The 19,634-nt window shown below is 33.4% G+C and overlaps 1 protein-coding gene across 1 annotated transcript in view; it reads right to left on the reverse strand.

The window, feature by feature from the left end:
* LOC123312759 (dedicator of cytokinesis protein 1) overlaps positions 1 to 19,634 on the reverse strand; it is a 46,947-nt gene that overhangs the window by 11,811 nt on the left and 15,502 nt on the right. The window contains exons 9-20 of the mRNA XM_044897228.1: positions 18,048 to 18,339; positions 15,741 to 16,067; positions 15,514 to 15,688; positions 12,958 to 13,071; positions 12,540 to 12,695; positions 12,057 to 12,483; positions 8,175 to 8,620; positions 7,116 to 7,367; positions 6,720 to 7,056; positions 6,247 to 6,642; positions 2,337 to 2,599; positions 2,185 to 2,279 (exon numbers count right to left, since the gene is read on the reverse strand). Of these exons, the coding sequence (XP_044753163.1) occupies positions 2,185 to 2,279; positions 2,337 to 2,599; positions 6,247 to 6,642; positions 6,720 to 7,056; positions 7,116 to 7,367; positions 8,175 to 8,620; positions 12,057 to 12,483; positions 12,540 to 12,695; positions 12,958 to 13,071; positions 15,514 to 15,688; positions 15,741 to 16,067; positions 18,048 to 18,339 (3,280 nt within the window). The remainder of the gene's footprint in view (positions 1 to 2,184; positions 2,280 to 2,336; positions 2,600 to 6,246; positions 6,643 to 6,719; positions 7,057 to 7,115; positions 7,368 to 8,174; positions 8,621 to 12,056; positions 12,484 to 12,539; positions 12,696 to 12,957; positions 13,072 to 15,513; positions 15,689 to 15,740; positions 16,068 to 18,047; positions 18,340 to 19,634) is intronic.

The raw sequence follows: 19,634 nt of genomic DNA on the forward strand, positions 1-19,634 counted from the left end.
AACAGCGATCCCAAATATATTAACCGAAGATGCTATATGTTACAATTTGCAGATGATACAGTGTTGGTAAGTCATGCCAACAATATAAAAGATGTCATGGAACAACTACAAGCTTTAACAGACAAGACATCCTTATGGTTTAATAAATGGAGACTCCGTCCCAATCCATCAAAAAGCCATTTCCTGATCTGCAATCATAGATTGAGAGGTACCTCTCCGAATATAACACTATACAATCAAACAATCCAACCCAAAAATAGTGTCAAATATCTTGGAATCAATCTCGACAGTAAACTCAATTTCAACCTCCACACAGGATTAATCAAAAAAGCCACGGTTTCCAGAGCAACCCAATTCAGAGGACTCACGTATAAACAAAAGGGCATAAACCATAATACAGCTAGCAAAATATATAAAATGATCTGTAGACCTCTTGTTGAATATGGACACATACTATTCCTCAACAGCAGAAATCCAGTACAAAAAAAGTTACAAGTGACAGAAACAACAGCACTGAGAAAACTCACAAAGCTGAGGCACCCATCAAACCCTCTCTATAATCCGTCCAACAACCTCTTATATGAGACTACCAAAATTACTCCAATAGATCAAAGACTACAACTACTAGCTAAGAAATTCTGCAGGAATAAGAAAAACTTCAGCATTTTAAAACAGTTCTGCATTCAACGCGAAGAAAATCACAACAGATTCAGATACCCTGCTATGACTCTTTGGGAGACACTGCAACAGATCAACAACGAAGACACCACAAATTAGCAACAAAAACTTTCTCAATTATATCTAAGGTTGTAATTTCACTCAATTAATTGTTAAAAAAAAAGTATAATTGACTCACAGGCTGAAGGACCTCGGTCGATGGCCATTTGTAACAATGTTTACAATAAACCACTTTTATTATTATTATTATTTATGGGGCTGGAGCTGGAAACAGGTGGTAACAGGGAACAAATCATATGTTGATATCTAAACTCTTATTGGGTCTTATTCATTCAATAGAATTCAAATGTTTTATTCAAGACTGATATGAAAATGAAATTAAGCTAGTAATCAATAATACCGATCAAAATTACTTTGAATATCCAAAAAGGGGAAAAATACGTAAATACGTAACGTGTTCTTTGTTGAGTACTTCAAATGGGACATTCTATATTCTATAAGATTTTTGGATTCTTGATAAATTCTAACTACTATTTGAAGTCTTTCGTAGTTAAACATCATGGCCCTTGAGATATTAATTCATTTGTCTCAAATTTGACGTAAAGATTGTCTTGAATGAATTGTTGTAACAGTATTGAAAATTGTAGAAAGAATACTTTCTAGATTCTATTTGTAGTCTATAGTTACAGTTTGTTGGGCGTGTCGGTCGGATCCACTGGTCTAAGTTAATTAAGTTACGAAAGTCGAGTCGAGACCATTAGTTAGAGTAGAAAGAAGTTACAACGAGTTGATATATTATTATATACAGGGTGTCCTAAAACTAGTGAATCAAACGTCACACCACGATAGAGTAGATCAAATACTATCGAATGACACCAACATTAGTTGAGCGAAAATTTGTGATTAAGGATAGCGTTTTTCTCCCATATTATCAACCCTATAGAGGGGGTTTATTCTGAGTAATAAAAATCATGTAGAGAAAAAAATTATTTTAATTTACATTCACTTAGGTTATCGATTAACTACTTGAAATAATTTCAATTAGGGGAGATAAAACTATAATCTTAGTTCAATATAATTTAAAATCGATTTCCTTTTTCACAAACTGGCCCTGTGATTAAGAAAAATAGTTCGAAAGTCGGCAACTTTAGGTATTTTAATAAAATTCTGATTATTTTGGAAACGGTACATTTTCGTTGAACGAATGTTGGTGTCATTCGATAATATTTGGTCTACTCTATTGTGGTGTGACGTATGATTCACTAGTTTTGGGACATCCTGAATAAGTGGGGTTCGCTTTTGTTTTTCCGACTAAAACGTTTGAATTGTTTAGAAATGTATATTATAATTCACCATAGACAATAATAAAACCTACATGTAAAAGACATTGTAGGATCTTTATACCTAAGTTCAACATTGAGAACCGCTACATATTGAGGATTGCGAAAATAAATTAATTGTCAGTTGATATGTGAAGAATTTCTTTAATAAAAATTATAAACTCACTCATTAACTGTTGTGATATCCAAATGGTGATTTGGTGTTATTCTAGCAGATTGTTTTCTCATTGTCACTGTGTTCTCTATTTTGATATCAGAAACCTGAAAATTCAGTAAGGATATAAACACTCTCAATAATAATTTTTCTATTTATCTCACCCCTATTCCATATTTTTTTACCACATCTTCTTTCATCAAAGAGAATCGACTTTCAAGCCTGTCTTGCAATGGCTGTAAAGCAACTGGAATGCAATCTTTGTGAATTTGAACACATAATTCAAGTAGTGGAATTTGATTTGCCAGCAGGTCTTTCAACTTTTGTATTAGCAATTCATCTTGTGGATGGTTTATACTATAAGCATCAGTAAAAAATGTATCTTCATAGTTCTTTATGCCTCCCATAACATTGGCATCTAAAATACCTACGAATAACGATGTTTTAATGCCTATTTCATACAGCGATGTTTGTTACATGTTCAATGGTTAAACTATGGGCATTCTGCAGAAGTTGTTCGATTGTAATTTTTTTTCTGATAATGAATTTAAAAAAAATTTAAAAAATAGCATTTTAGTTTTGTTTCCATTTCACACTGTTAATTTCGTTAATAATCGTTTGTAAATAAAATTTCAAACATAATTATCATTTCGAATGCCATTGAAGTTCTCGATTTTTCAGAAAGTCTCTGTGTTGCCCAAAAGTACATCATTAACAATATGCTCCTCAAAGAAAATACATTTCCAACCAAGCTTGTATTCTGAGTAAGTGGAATGCCGTCCAAACGTCATGTAAAATCAGCAATAAGGTAAATGTTGGTGAGGCCCTGTCACAAAAACGTTTTTGAAATTAATAAAGGAGAACCACTACCAAAAAATTAGACCTGTATGTAGGGGGAATTGTCTAGGACAACCTGTCAGAATAGTAAAAAAACTAGACAACGATCATTGTACAGACTCGAGCGTGTCAGATTAAGGTATACCTATGTAGTTAATTCATAGAAATCATAATATATATTATAACTCTAGAATGCTAGAAATGCGGCGAAAAATTTACAGTAGACATTAAGAGGGTTCTACACCGTGCTATTGGTCAGTTCAAAAAGAGAAAATGAATATCTTACTTCAGAAACCACTAATTTTCATTATAATTCAATTCAATCAGTTCGTCATCTCGGAATATCAAAAAATTTCTTCATTGAAGAACAAATATTTATTCATGTTATTAACTTTCCGAGGTGAAATTATCTCTTCTATGAATTTCCACATGAAATTTTTTTTTCGAAAAGTCTCGCCGTTGGCTACAATTCGTATACTGGTGAAATTGAAAGAAGACGTTCGTCAATTCCTGCCATCTTCTGGTAATTTTTTCTCCTTTACGCCTTATACGGATGGCGAGAATGTCCCGTGGTATAAACTCTTACGAATGCGCACCATTAGTTTATTTTAGAGTAGAAAGTTGCCGAGTTCCTGAATATTCTGTCGATCGAATCTTTTAAAGAAGGGAAAATTCAAGTATCGAAGGTATATATCGGTCAACCGCTCGTTTTCTTTCCGTCATTTGATATTTCAAATGACCACACCGTTGCACGATCTACTCTAGGGGTGTGTTCATAAACTTACTCCGAGAGTAGAGTATGAGTATGGTCATGCTCAGAGAGCATACTCTGAGGAACTAAAAGTACGTTTGTGAACGCTTCGGGTAATCAGAGCTTACTCAGAGCTTGCTCTGAGTAAGTTTGTGAACGCAACCAGGGGGTAAGGTGTTTCAAGTCACATTTTCAGAAATGTACTTGTGTACACGTATATCTTATTGAAAATAATAAAAAATGCAAACAAAGATTTAAAACTTCAATGAATTATCGAGTGTCACTGATAGCGAATTCCATTGGTGTACTAGTATTGCACTAGATCAAGATATTTCAAAATTGTTGCACGGAGTTTATAATATACGTAGGTATCTAATAGTTAAACTAATGGAATCTGCGATAATATCGAATTCCATCGGTGATGGTTTAGATCTTTTGGAATTATTATATTGAGATTCAAATATGCACTTAGTGAGCACCAATTCTAACCATGAAATTCACTATAAAACCCCAATATTCAGCCAATTCACGGTTTGGTCAAACCATGAATAAATACTCAATAATATCTCTACCGAAAAATTTAGATTTGGACTTATTAATACACCTTAACTCTAGGACACTGATTATATTTTCAATGAAACCTGCAACATCATTGTACTGATTTTCTAACAAAGCATCTAAACATCACTCATGCGTGTGTTCAATACCGATGAGAAGTTCCATATCAAAAAATAAGGGTCTTTCACCGAATGAAATATGTTTATTTCCAATTCATACCAAAGAAACAATTCGACTGACATAATATATAAGGTAGGAAAGTCTAGGCAACGTTGGAGTTGAAATAAGCTGATGGCGCGCATTCGCTTCAACGACAGCTGCCAATATTTACATTCTTTTGTTTTTTAGAGATATTGCGATGAATATACATTAGACTGGGATATAATTTGTGATTCGTTGTCGTTGCTATCCCACTAGTAAAAATCGTTAGACGGGGATTCTTTTGTACATTGACCTTGCCTTTCGCATGTAAGGCTAAGAACATCGCGCTCGTCACCTTCTAGCTCGAAAACGGTCCAGAGTGTGAAAAATTGTTTCAAATAAAAGTTGTATAGAAATTTATTATCTACATAATATACAAAAACGATTAGAGGTACCTACAGGAAGATATTTTGAAAAAATGCATTGTTATCATCTTCTAACTGTCAGATTCAGAAAACACCCCCTGATTTGTGTCAAATTAATGGGTCAACACGTCTGCAACACCGAGATTAACCATCTCTATGAAAATCTGACACGCTCGAGTATGTACAAGTAATGATTTTTTTGGCATTTTCAAAGGACCGCAGTGACCTTGCATCACGTCCGAATTGTCAGTCTCTTGAAAAGTAGCTTCCTTCGGGTCCAATTAACATATCCCCTAAAATTCTGACACGCTCGAAAAAACTTTTTGTTTACCGTTTTCAGCTCTTCCGTACGTCCAGCCCCACCACGCAAACCAGATTAACATGAGTTTATTATCAGAGACTCGTAGGGCATTTACAGTATCTTAATCTGACAAGCTCGAGTATGTACAGGATGGGCAAAATTGGTGATATCTGAACTACAACATTTTCAACCCAACGACATATCCCGATTTAGCATCGTTGGCTCCCCAACTATAGGCCACAAATGAAGTTTTCGTTCAAACAGACACATTTACTTCATGGGTTCAATACCAGTATTCTCGAAGGCACCATTATTTGAACGCCTTAGGAAGCACCAATCTCGAGAGAAAAGTGGTTTCGTGATGATATGCATTTTAACTGAGCCACGGACTGCTTATCTCGAAAAACATAATAAACGTCTATCACTTTGGACATCACCAATAAAACACGAACATTTAACGAAAATGCATTATATAATTTTCACAAAAATAAGTTGTGAGCTATTGTTTACCTCCACCCACATGAAGATGCTATTGTGTCAAAACACGTGACGTGGTTTAAAACACGAAAATTGTGTGGGCGTTTTGTACATTCCTGTGTTTCAAAAGTAATTTTATTGAAGCCTCCCCGCCTATTATGTCTGCCATTGACGAGAATCAATCAATTTTTTATCAAAATACATTAGTAGATCACTTCATCTCAGACGGTGCTCAAATAGGTAAAAAAAATTTATTCAAATAACTTCACGGTGCGCCACCTTTGTAAGTATTGTGAGTATTTGGTTGTTTGTTCACATCGAGAAACGGAGAATATTTTTGGTCTTTTAATTTAATAAGGGTTTCTATTAGACTTAAAAGCTACGTGCTTCTGACTCTTGTAAATACTCTGGGACGAAGCCAGCACATTAAATGGTCTGATCCACTTCGAATGTTGATCATTCAATCTTGATACTGTGTTTTAATGTCATCAAAGGCATTGTATAAAGACCTTATACGATGTCATAGGCACCGCGCGGTTAACTGTTTACCCGTCAGCAAATGATGTATTGATTAAATTGAGTACCTGTCAGAGTCAAACTCAAAGGGTTAATCTGGATATTTTTGTCCCTGTTGAAGATCAAAATATGAGATCTCAATTTTTTATTTGTTTTCTCGATGGTTTCAATTGCATACAGGAGTGGAGATATTTCATGAATCTCAACATTTATTACAGGAAACCATCTCAATATACCAGGCAAGGGATGAGATATAGTCAGCTCAGTTCTTTCCAACCACAAATTGGCAAATTCGTTGCTTGTTTCAAAGTTAGGATCCTTTCTTGTGAACGGTCTAGAAAATGTGAATTTCCTAATGTCATTCACTTGATAGTATTTCAGAATTGGTTCTGACAGTGGTTTGCCTGAGAAGCGTTTCTTTTTCCTTTCATCCATAACAGGATCCACCTTATTTATTTGAATATCTATTCAATTCATAAGGAGAAAGCAGATGTCAGGTTCTACAATTAAAAATTTGAAAGAGCGAATAAAAAAAGGATACATTGTTTATCCGACTCTGTTATTTCTGGTCCAGGTGGTGTTAGTTTATTCAACAATTCTGCCTTAGGGAATTCATTCAGTATTCTACTGTTAAACTCGGCAAGTCTTTCATATTCCTTGCCCCTATAAATTAAGACCTTATTCTGTAAGAATTGAGGGAATCCTTTTCCATAATAACCAACTCTAAAATATTCTGGTTCCAATCTGATGTGTTTAATGATATCATCGTAGAATGTTGCTATTCTCTTGTAGATATTCGACAGATTTTCATATTCGAATGTTTCTTCTTCATATTGCTTGGCTAACTCATGACATTTTTGTATTGCACATTCCCACATCTTGAATGAAATAGATGAAAATGTTAAAGGATCTGGATAGTTTTATCTGATCTACTTACTTTTCCTTTGTCATAATTGTCAATAATATTATAGTAGAGAGCTTCTTTGAGTTGTCTGTGAGTTGAACAATCCTCATGCCTTGTGCTTTTTAGTAACATACCCAAGTCTTTGTCAGACCAATTGAGTAATTTAGCATGTAACTCCAAAGTGAATGCAGCTTCAGTAAAATTATCACATGATATATGGAGATCATACAATTTGTTCAAATACCTGATATACATTTCTTGACGATTTATTTCCGAGTAGAATTCCTAGAGGCAGAAGGATAAATTGTACATGACAGATAATGAAAGATTCTACAGGGTGTTTAACCATAAACTGACTACACATATAAAGACGGGTAGATACAATGTGTTCAAGGTAATTTTCAACAATACATATTTGGTTGCGTGGGTGAAGTCTTTCGATCCGAGAGTGGCAATTTCGATTCTCACCAGTGTTTTACTGACATTATAGTGAATTTTTCTTTGTGATTATTGGATGTTATCAAACGGGACTTGCCGGCAGCCTTGTTTCACAATTTCAGCTTTCGTAGAACAACTTGGTTTTTTGTAAAAATATCATCTAAGGGGCCAGGACGGATCTTTGGAATACTCCAATTAAAATATTCGATTGAAAATCTGATTTCAGATTAGTCTTAATGTTTTTTTTAACAATTTCAACAATTTCGCGTTAAATTTTTTTTTATCGCTGAACAAAAGTTGTGTTCGATTTCTGTGAAAATTTGTTCACAGAAATTCTCAGAAAATCGAGAATATTCAGAGGATGAAATTCAATTTGGCAACTGAGAAAAAATCCTCCATTTTGAATATTTTTCAGAATTCTTTATTATATTAGGTTTGCGGCCTATTAGACGTTTATGGAAAACAAATAATACTTAATTTTGTGCTGAAAATTTGCATGTCGGCGTTTTCGACTACGAATACTTTGCATAGTATAAGATAAAAAAAATTTCTCCCGATCTCATCTCACGACTCTTTATGTTTGTCCAGTTTATGGTGAAACACCCGGGATATTTCCAATATATGAATAGACATAATATTCAATATGATACCTACCAATAAGTTAACTGTACAGCTCATCTTATTTTCTTTGTTGTCACCTATGATAATGCATCTATATTCTAGTAACCTTTCCATTAATTTTGAAACCGTTTCAACAAATTTAATCCCTTCTTCTTTCATTGTGGTATGCTGACTGCACAAATCTCTCAAGATATCATGAAACATATTTTTATATTCTTCATCCCCCCTTCCTCCTTCTACTAATGTATCTAACTTTGCTATCATTTCATTTTCAAAACTTTTGAAATTTCCTTTAACATGAGAGGAATCTCTTTTTGTATCGCCATAACCTTCAAAGACGTATTTGGAGGAATAAAATTCGCATTGCATCATATCAAAAAAAATTGGAATGGTAGCTTTTCTCAATTCAGGCTCCGGAAGCAATGTCATTTCTAGTATAAGTCCTACTAGTCCTGGTACAAATTGCGCTTTGTATTGTCCTGGAAAAGAATATTGTTTTCTGAATAAACAGAATTTAGGTCTTTAACGAGGTGATCTAGAGAGAACAATATATCGAAAGTCCTTGTGACGGAAATAAAAGTCAAATTTCTAAAAAATATGAGTATTGAGTTCATACCATTCGGATTAAAAATCAATGTGAAAGCACAATGTTGCATTATCTCAAAGTATACATGATGAGTCTTTGACTTCTACATATATTTTAACAGTAATTCTTGAGGCCAAAAGAAACATTCTTCCTTTCCCATTTTTCAACTTATTACATTTTATTCGGTGTAGTATTCATAAAACAATATATGAATTACCGCAATTACGTTTACGATGAATATTAAATATTCTTCTCTTGATTTATATTTCAGTCATCACGAGAACGAGATAAGTTTTTTTTTTACGTTAATTCAGGTCACAAATGATCTCGAGTCGTATTGGGATCTATTTCAGAAATTATTTCTGAATTTTTTGTATAGATGATTTTTGGTGAAACGCTTCAATTGGATCAGTTCTACCTTCTGTTGAAAAAAAGCCTCACGTTTAAATATACCCGGTATATTAGAAAAACAAGCATAAAATCCCTTTTTCCATTACATTTAGTCAACAAAATAGTATTTATGTGGCTTGCAATCATCCATATTATAATCGTTCTTCATTTCATTTCCCACAAGATTTACCAGATTCAAACACAACCCATTTAATTTTTCATTGAAAATGATTAAATGATATTCAAAAAAATTTTCTTTTGAACTCTGTTAAATATCTGTACAAATCAAAGACTCACCCTGTACAGTAGTGTCTTGAGAATATTAAATGAAAATTAAGTTTATTCATAAATATTTTTTCGGTTCTTCTAAAATTATTCAAGGGATCTCCGACACACCAAAACATGTATCTGTCCGCAACCGCAAGAAACTCGTTTCGGGCATCAACATTGCAATGGATTTATTGAAATTATTTTGAACCTACATTAATTCACACATTTAAAATATACACCATATATTTTCAAATACTTATTTACATAAATCGAGTGAGTTTTCAGAGTCGATGATTACTGCAATTTTTTGAAAACATAAAAAAGTAGTGTTCGAAGCATTTTGACTATTTTTATGAACAACTAGCTGACCCGGCAAACCTAGTTTTGCCATTTAAATTATTTCTAGGGTAGATAATAATAACTAACTCATCGTGATTGCTCGATTGGTCGTAAGAAAAAGGAATGCCTTTTTTTCTGTTCTGTACAATTTTTTTTGGAAATATTTTGTTATATAAACCTTGCCCTAACAATAATAAACACAACAAAAAAAGAATTGTCCAATTTGGTGCGATCGTTTGAACAATAAAGCATTTTGAAGTAAACCATAGATCCTCTTATTAATATAGATTAACTATTGCTCTCTTCTGGAAAATCTAGGAATCATTTTATTTATTCAAAAAAACTAGCTCAGACAGAGGATTGCCTTAGTTATTGAAATAATTATTCTTTTATTCGAATGATCCAACAAATGGCGATAACTTCACAGGATGTCCCAAGTTCGACTGTTTTTGTTAGATTATTCTGGAAAACGAAGGCGTATTTGAAATCTGAAAATTGAGAATATGATGACATTGTCCCATCTTATGTGCTAAGCTGAAATATTTTTGCAATTTAAGCACTTTCGGTTATGCAGGGAATATAATCTTATTATATCAATATTACTAATAATAACCTTTATTTGGGACATTGAGTCTTTTTTTCTTACAGACAGAATAAATTTCCTTTAAATATCAAATACAGAGTGGCGTACAAAATATCTCCGGTATTTACTACTTAATAAAAAATGCTCGAACAGGAACATTTTTAAGTTATATGGAGGTTTCCATGGATGGTCATTTTGACGTACATAAAATAGAATTTTCACCTTCGACAATTTCGGTCTAATGAATCAATAACAGAAAAGTGAATATTTTTGGGATCAATACTTTTCTTTTCATTTATGACTAATGAAATCGATGCAAATGAATGATCTAGGTGAGTAATGTTTTTATTAATAGTTGATAGTTGTTAGTTTATGCTCATTCCGAAATTGAATTCTAAAAGTGTTTGAAATATGAAGAATTCAATCCATATCCATAAGATTCTTATTGGAGTGTAATATTTTTAGCTACTAATGCTGGACGTCAGGAACCATGCTACTATGAAACACATTTTAACCAAATGTTCCTGATGTCAACCAAATGTATCCGATTTCGACAAAATGTAACAGAAAGTGCTGCCCTGCACCTATTTATGTTTGATGTTACGTCAGTTACAATCAGTGTTGCTGGGATCTCATTAACTATTGTGGTAAAGCTTTGAACACCATATTTTTGGCGATTTCGTGTTTGAGGATATGTAAATGAATATGCCCATTTTCTGCTATAATCACGATGTTTGAAGAAATTTTTATCAATTATAATTGAAAAAATTTGGATTGCTACTTGTTCAACTATGCCTATAGAAAATATTGATTAAAAGTAGATTTCAATTTGTATGTCCAATGTTATATGCAACACTGAATCTATTTTCATAATTATTTCATTTTTTTTTAATAATATTTCTGCACATTATATAATTCTCGTGAATAAATCTTTCATAATACTGAATATGCTCTCTATTTCTTAACACAAAATATGTTTTGTATGATGAGTATAATGATATTTGAATTCTAGAAGAATTTGTCGGGCTATTTCATTTTGGATTATTCTCTAGAGAAAACGATCCAAAATGATATAGCCCAATACATTTTCAATCATCTCGTCGACAATGATTTGAATTTCCGCCAAATTACGGTATGGATTGATGTTTTGAAATGTCATGGAAAACATGCATTTTTCATAGATTAGTAATCGATATAAGAGAAATTTTTTTGAAAACATTTGATAATTTCCTTTGTGTGCTGAAGAATGTTGAACAATATCATTATTTTCAATAGACTTAGTTTTGAAGAAATGGCTTACAGACATTTGAACTGACACCCTTTACAATTTAAAATGTGTTTTTCAAATTTGGGTGAAATAAAGTTAAAACATGATTGAAATAATCCAACGTTGTTGGATTCAAAACATCACTTAATTGACGAAAAAATTATTTAAAATCAGGGGCAAAATTATTGACATCTCGGGTGTTTGTGGAATATCGAATTCAAGTTTGTAATCTTTAAAAAAAAAAAATCATACGCGGAATGTTACTAACAAATACCCCCAAACAATCTGAATAAACTGCAGTTCACTCTTCGCGAGATAAGGATAGGATTACCGATCAATGTTTTTACATTCCAATGATGCCAAATTAATGTAATATTACATTTTAATACCTGTCCAGAAAGTAAGCTTTTCCTGTGTGCGCTAACACCCCATTACTAATCGACTTATACATACCGTTGAAATATTTACTAAGTTACTTACCCAAATTGAACCACATCGATCTTATTTCAAATCCTGTCTCTCTCCTCATATCTTTGTATCTTTTTATTATTCTCAACCTTTTTGTGTTAGAAAATGTTTCTAGCTGTAGAGCTGGTTGGGTCATGAAAGTTATGGCACAGTGAAAAAAATTATTCCATGCTTGGTACTCAAATCTTTCGAAATAGTGGTCTCTGATCGTGTGAGAAAATAGTCTCAATGATTTTAAAATGACACTATTTTGTAGCATAATCATTTCACACCAATCTGTCGGAAACACTGGATTGCTCACCAATTCTTGGAATACTACCAAGATTTCCATGAGGAAATCTAATATGTCATATCTTGTTTGAAATTGGTTGATATAATTTGTATAGTGGGTTTCTGTCATCTGCCTAAATATATCTATTATAATTGCCACCAAGTTCCCCTAAACGGAAAATTTTGATGAAACTCTGGGTGTAAGATTCAGTGATAAAAACTTACGTCATGTGGGTTCTCCCTATGCATATGTATATGTGTTTGAATTGCAGTTCTCAGATCTGTTCTGATAATTTCTTGAATATCATCAAAAGTGTTCCCAATACCTCTTTTATGAAGTAGTTTCAATATATCACTGAGTATTTTGATGCATAATTCCACCTATTTGAAAATATTTGAACAGAGTTGTTGAAACTGTCATTGTAAATATAAAAAGCATTACTTTGTAGTACCATGAGGACGGACAATTATAAATTACGTTATAAGTCGAGAATATCGCATGAATTTGAAAGCAATATTGAAATTTTTGATGTTAAGCCCTCCAGAATGGAATCGAAGCAAAATTTTGAAATATACGCTATGGTATTACAAAGAATAAAATTTTTTCAGTAAGCATGATGGCAGTTAGTGTATGATGTTTCACCTCTTCGGAATATCCTCTATGTTGATTGAGACAATGTTGTGTAGTTCCCAACAGTTGCGCTACCTTAGCAACCGATCGATTTTGCCTTCTGCCATCTGGTCTGACACCTAATCCCTAAAATACCCAGTAACAGCACCTCTAACTACTTTCCCAACATCAAATCAGAAGTTTGTCAATGCATACAGTCAAAATTGTTATTAAATATAAATACAGGAGAAAATGCTAATCAATATAATAGAATAAATTAATAACAACTTACTACATGTAATTATTAATGAAACATTATAAAATTGTCACAAAATTTAAGAGAGAAAAAGAAACATAAAAATTTTTAGGTGATTTTCAACAGGCCAAAACACGATTATAAAAAGCCGCAAGGCAATTTGAAAAAAAAAGGTTTATTTCACAAAATTTTATTACGACAAACACTTTTTGTTGCTTTTTCTACGTCATGCAATTATTTCTTTCGATAATTGAATCTGAATAAACAATAAAGATCTGGTCTAAGTAGAGGTTGAGTAAAAAAAATTTCCCAAGAGCTTGGACCAAAAAAGAATAAAAAAAATTCGAAAATTTTTGACGGTTGCTTTCTCAAGATTACATTAAGAAAAGTTGTGAAAGGTCAAAACACATGAGGTACCATTAGATTTTTTTTCATTGAACGACTTCTCTTCAACTTGAAGCATTTTGAGAACCACCTAAATATTTGAATTCTTTTCACTCTTCAATTTTTGTGAGAAGCATATCTATTAAATACGCAAATAAAAAAAAAAGGGAAAAAAGTTCATCGCATTTCAACTGAATAGTAGATAATGAGAAAATTGGTATTTCAATTACTTTCATTCATCACATGAAGCCATGCAAGGGAGTTCATGCAACTTTATTAATAAAGTTCATGCTCAATCAAACTAACTACAGTTATTCCAAAAAGTGCAATGTTCTAGATAAAGGTGCATTGCTACAAGAAGAGTAACTATGTATACATATCGATCGGTTGCCTGGTAAGTTGGTGCAGAAATTTGCTTCATTTTAAAACTAAAATGGGTATAGACAATGATGACGAAATCAAGAAGACTAACAAAATATTGAAAAGTTGTGGTATGGTTGAAACCAGAAATGTATGTTGAAAGCTATTTCTCACTTGCTTGCGGCTCATATGTACATTATAAAAATAGATGTGCTCATTTTAATATCGCTCTATAATGTGCTAAGTGCGAAGTATTTCATAGGAATGATAATATATTTTGTGTAGAAATATTGCATGGTGGTATCAGCAAAGTAATGAACGATCACAAGATGATTCAAATTTACAGACAATGTTACCTTTTCCATACAAAATTGATTCAAGCAATTCCGGCATATTTTATAGTAAATAAATATTGTTGCATCACCGAATTAGACAGTCGGTTCCGTAGGTGCATACTGCGAATGAGGGAGTTTCAAATGCAGAAGTCTTGCAGCGCGCGAGTTGTATAACAAGTGAGACTCAAGTAACGAGTGCCCGACTCAGATGGAGCGGCCACATTCTGAGGATGCAAGACACAAGACTTCCCAAAATAGCTCTGTAAGGCGAATTCACAGAGGGAGCTCGGAAACCAAGAGGCCAGTATAAGCGGTTTAAGGATAAACCGCATCAATCCCTAAAATCAGTTAATGCCAATCATAACTGGGAACAACTAGCGTTAGACAGATACAAGTGGAGGTCTCTGGTCCACAGTTATAATGGAGACTCGAGAAGAATACAGCGGCGGCCAGATCTGTAGATCACGGGTATATTCAGTCACAGGAGGGCACACAGTGGCAAGTAGCCCCAAGAAATGATCGAAAGTTCCATCGCACCGACAGTTTTGTTTCCGAGTCTTTTGGATAGATAGGTAGATTTATTCTCGGTAACCAATGAATGAATGAATTATCCATCCTGCAGTGGTGATATAGAAGTGCGGTAAGATAGAGAACTATTATTGATAAATTTCATATACGAGTATAGTGTATGATGATGATAATGAGTGCAAGATCAGCACAGTGATACCGCAACCGACAACCGCACTTACGATTCACGAATAACAATAATAATGACTATCACATCAGGTGCTCACGACCATGGGATCGGGTGAGAAATGTTGGGATATATTTAAACATTTCTGAAAAAGGATCTGAGTTCCGGTAAATTAAAAAAAACTCGAAAACGGCTGAATGGATTCTTATCAAAGCTCAAAGGCAATAGGCTTCGTCATACTTCAAATGAGCACCAACTTGCAAAATTTCATATCGATGAATACGGTATTGGGAACTGTAACGTGCTTATAACAAATTTTCCGAAGAATGAAGAAACGCTGATAAAAATAGTCCAAAATAATGGAAATGGCTCCATATCCTTTAATGATGAACGAAGTATTAAGCGTGTTCCTAATTGAATATTCATCGAAACTGTATTTAATGATATTTTGCATTAAATGGAGATTTGTTATGGAAAAGGTGACATTTTTGAATGTTTGATGATATTTTTGCATCAACATGCGCGAAATTGAAGCTGTAAGACAATTTGTAAACACTCACCTCTTCGTTTGTCTCTAATAAAATTTTAATTTGTTCAGTAAATACAGGAAGCATAATTTTTCTGCACTCTGGATATAAAAATAATTGGCTATGTACAATATCATTTACAGTCATCATTTTTTGTTTTGTTAATCTACCTACAGGTATCTTACGTAACATTTCACAAAGGAATTCACTAGAAATAGATAAAAATAGAATGAGGTGTAAACTTTGTCTGTTTTTCTTACCTTAATTCCTTGTGATTGAAAACTAACAATATTTCATTTATTGTCGAGGGTAAAAATTTGAGACAAGCCCCTTGTTCTCTTAGCATACTATCCTGGGCAGAAGACATCATATTTATAATATTATAAAAAAGTTCCAATAGACTGTCACGAAATTCGTCTTCTGGGCTTACTTCAGGATTCACTTCGAGATATAAAATTCTGGATCTTGATATGAATCGCATCACATGTTGTAAAGATTTCATTGTTTTGAAAACTAATTCATCTCTAGTTTTTGATATACTTTGTACAGATCGATTTATTATTTTGTTTAATACTGATATCAGTTTTCTGAAATGGATAAAATGAATCGAATTAATCTCAATCAATCAAAAAGTAATCAACATTTTTAGATCTTCACATATAATAATGGAGGATACATAATGAATAAGGGACCAACAATTTTATATTCAGGGTGAGTCTTTGATTTGTACCACCAAGCAACGGCAATTCACAGAATTGGACAATGCATTCGACTTACCGTTACTTGGTGACGAAAATTCATATCATTCATTAGTTTCAATTTACATTCCACAGGTGAGGGTAATTAATACCACAAAGTCGCGAGTTCGACTCCCAACAAAGTTTCATCGAAAAATATTTTGTTTGTGATAAATTCATATTACCATCTTGAATGTTTGGACAGCTCAATTCAAAAATTTTGGGCCTCAAAGCCCAACCAGTTTTTATTTTCTGATTATGTTGGAGGTTCCTACGAGATATTTGGAGGGCTGCAGTGAAGAAACGGTTTAATATTTTCCGATTCTGTTTCCATATTCGTATTTGGCATAAAAGTAACTACAATCAGGGAACATTTCAACAATTTCGGGTGAAATTTTTTTTTCGCCGTAGACATGTAAGAAAAAAGTTGTGTTCGATTTATGGAAAAATTTCTTCACAGAAATTGTTCGAAAATTGTGTTCATTCAGAAAATGAAATTCATTTTGGCAACCGAAAAAAAAATCACGAACATTGAAGGTTTTCCGCCATTTTGAAATTTTTTTTCGGTGTTCTTCATCTTTTCTGAAGTGAGCACTCAAAAATACTCCGATGTGACCAGAAACCGTTACTTTGAGGTTTATACATAACTGACCACACTCATTAGAATATTGCTCAAATACGACGTTGAACACCCTATATCTCACTTATGCGTCGAAAACGGGGTGTATGTCATAAGACAAAAGTGATTCTCCCGGTGTCATTTACCTACTATATATGTATATGTCCAGTTTATGATGAAATAACTAGTATATGTTTGTTTTGACTTTGATAATTAAAAATTTTTGAGAAGAATTTATGACACTACTATACTATTGTTGAAGTAATTACACCTATTACTCAAATTCATTGCCCTGATGAAGAGACCAGACGTTCTCGAAAGCTTGGTTAATAAATTAATGAATAAAGAGTAAATATCATCATTGGTGTTGATCGATATCCCTTATCTAATCTATTCTATTATATACAGGGTGGGCTTTTTAAAACGAAACAGACGAGACAACCACCTTAATTGTTGAAGAAAGTAATTACCAATAATAATTATTTTGTTGTCTAATGTTGACAATTAACGGTTTCCATCGTAACCACAGAATGAATTAGTCAAAGAATTGATGATTTCATATAGCATGGTTAGCGGAATGACTGGTACTGTACGAAATTCAAAATTGAATATCTGGAAATCAAATGCATTTAATGAGAAAAAAATTAATACGCTGAATTCATGATAAAAAGACCTTTCAAATGAGGTATCACTCACCCTATCTTTCCTATTCAAAATTTAGGGGTTGATGTTCTAACACTAAGGGTTGAAGCGATATACTTGTGAATTTGACCTTAAAAGTTGTCCCCCCTCGAAACAAAAATCGACGTGTCCGGGCATTTTTTCGAAATAAATTTATTCCTTCCGTTAGCTCGTCTGTTTCGTTTTAAAAAGCCCACCCAGTATTTATATATAATTTGAATGTAAAAAAAGGGAAAAAAATACATGAAATCTAAGGAAAGATGTTCCACATTATCATTACGGGGTCCAGATTTTAAGGAGTAGAGTCAAATGCTTGTTTATATATTTTTCTTTCGGTACCAAATATTTCAGTCTACCTTCACCCACCTGAAGTTGATATCGTGATAGAGAGACACGCGTCGTGGTTTAAAAACTCATTTTGTAAAAATCGTATAATCTGTTTCATGTTCAATATTGATACTTGTGTTAGGAGTTGTTTTGGAAGGAATATTTAATATTTCTTATTTCGATGAGAAATTTGTTCAACTTACTTATAAGCTAAGGTTGCACTAAAGCCTTCCTTGATATAGAGTGCAAGTACAGGTTCGAAATGTTGATATTTCCAATCACTACTGACTAAGCTTATGATATGTAAAAGGCATTCGAAAACTAGAGTATCGTAAGCATCAGTCTCTTGGTGGTCCATCAATATGTTGAATAAGGCATCTAAAATATCTTGTAGTAATTTCACTACCTCTTCTCCATCTACTTTCATCAAGGACTGTAATGTTTGGTTCAGGGAATCTCTTTTTGCTGCCCAATTCAGTAAACCCAGTAGTATAACTGAAATAGGAACACTTATTTGTTATACTGATTGAAAAAAAAAATTCAGCTAGATGAAAAAATCGCACATTCAAGAAATATTTAAATGATATTTAATTTTAACAACTTAATATTTGTCAAGAAACTTCATTATATGAAGATATAAACTTAACTCATTAAAAATTAAAATGATTAGGGATCTGAATGCCAAAATTTCTTTTTCTACAAGCGTGCGCGTTCAACCTTTTTTCCGCACGCATTCCAAGTTGAGTCACTTTCCCAAAAGGTGCGGGAAAAACGCCTGCTATTTCTTTCCCGCACGCATTTGCGTGCGGGAATGGATTAGCAAGAGTTTTTCCCGCACGCAAATATTATAGAATGAATTAAATTCTATCACAGAACGTCAACGATGAGAAACCCATAGTAATGACATGCAGAATTACGTCTGTCATTATATATGAATTAATCAAATGAGATATGATCTGTTTCGTGAAATGGATACAATTATATATTTCAAGCGCTTGTAGAAAAAATATTGTTCCTAACTCTTGCGGAAAGTGTCTTGCCCGCACTCAACTGCTTACCCGAACTCTGCTTCGCATCGTTCGGGCAACGGCAGTTTCGTGCGGGCAAGTATAACTTTCCGCACTTGATAGAAAATAGTTATTTTCCTGCGTGCGGGAAAGAAATAGCAGGCGTTTTTCCCGCGTGCGGGAAAAAGGTTGAACGCGCACGCTTGTAGAAAAAAAACTATTACGATTTGATCTTATCCATATAAATATTTATAACTGCGTTACCAAGGGTAAGCGCTTCAAAAATGTAAAAATTAAGAGGTATGCTGAATAATTTGTTCCTGCCGGCCACATGGATGGTCGGAATCATTTAAAAAAAAATTTAAATCGAAGAGACATCCAGACATCTGACCCTTGTTGTAAAAGTTCTTATGCACTTTAGTAAATAAAAGGATACTTTTACTCCCTTGTTTGGGGGACTAAAAAACGCTTTTAATCCCTAAGGGATTAAAAGTAGAATAGTTTTTTCAAATTTAATGCAAAATAAATATTTTTATTCTTTTTTGTTGTTACAGTTTTGTTCACCCCACTTCAGTTTGTCAGGCTGAAAAGGGGCGGTCAGTTGGGTGCAGGACTACCCCTACGAGTACGAGAATACTATGTTTTTAGTTTTTCCAGTCCTAAACTGCATAAAATAATGTATAAATCGCGGCACTAACGTTCTTTCAATCCCACCGGTCGGGCTACAAACTTTTCGCCTCGGGATTTAAAGTGCCACTTAAGTCCCTAGGTTCATAATGTACA

Source organism: Coccinella septempunctata, chromosome 5, assembly GCF_907165205.1.
Source record: "Coccinella septempunctata chromosome 5, icCocSept1.1, whole genome shotgun sequence".
Classification (NCBI taxonomy): Eukaryota; Metazoa; Arthropoda; class Insecta; order Coleoptera; family Coccinellidae; genus Coccinella; species Coccinella septempunctata.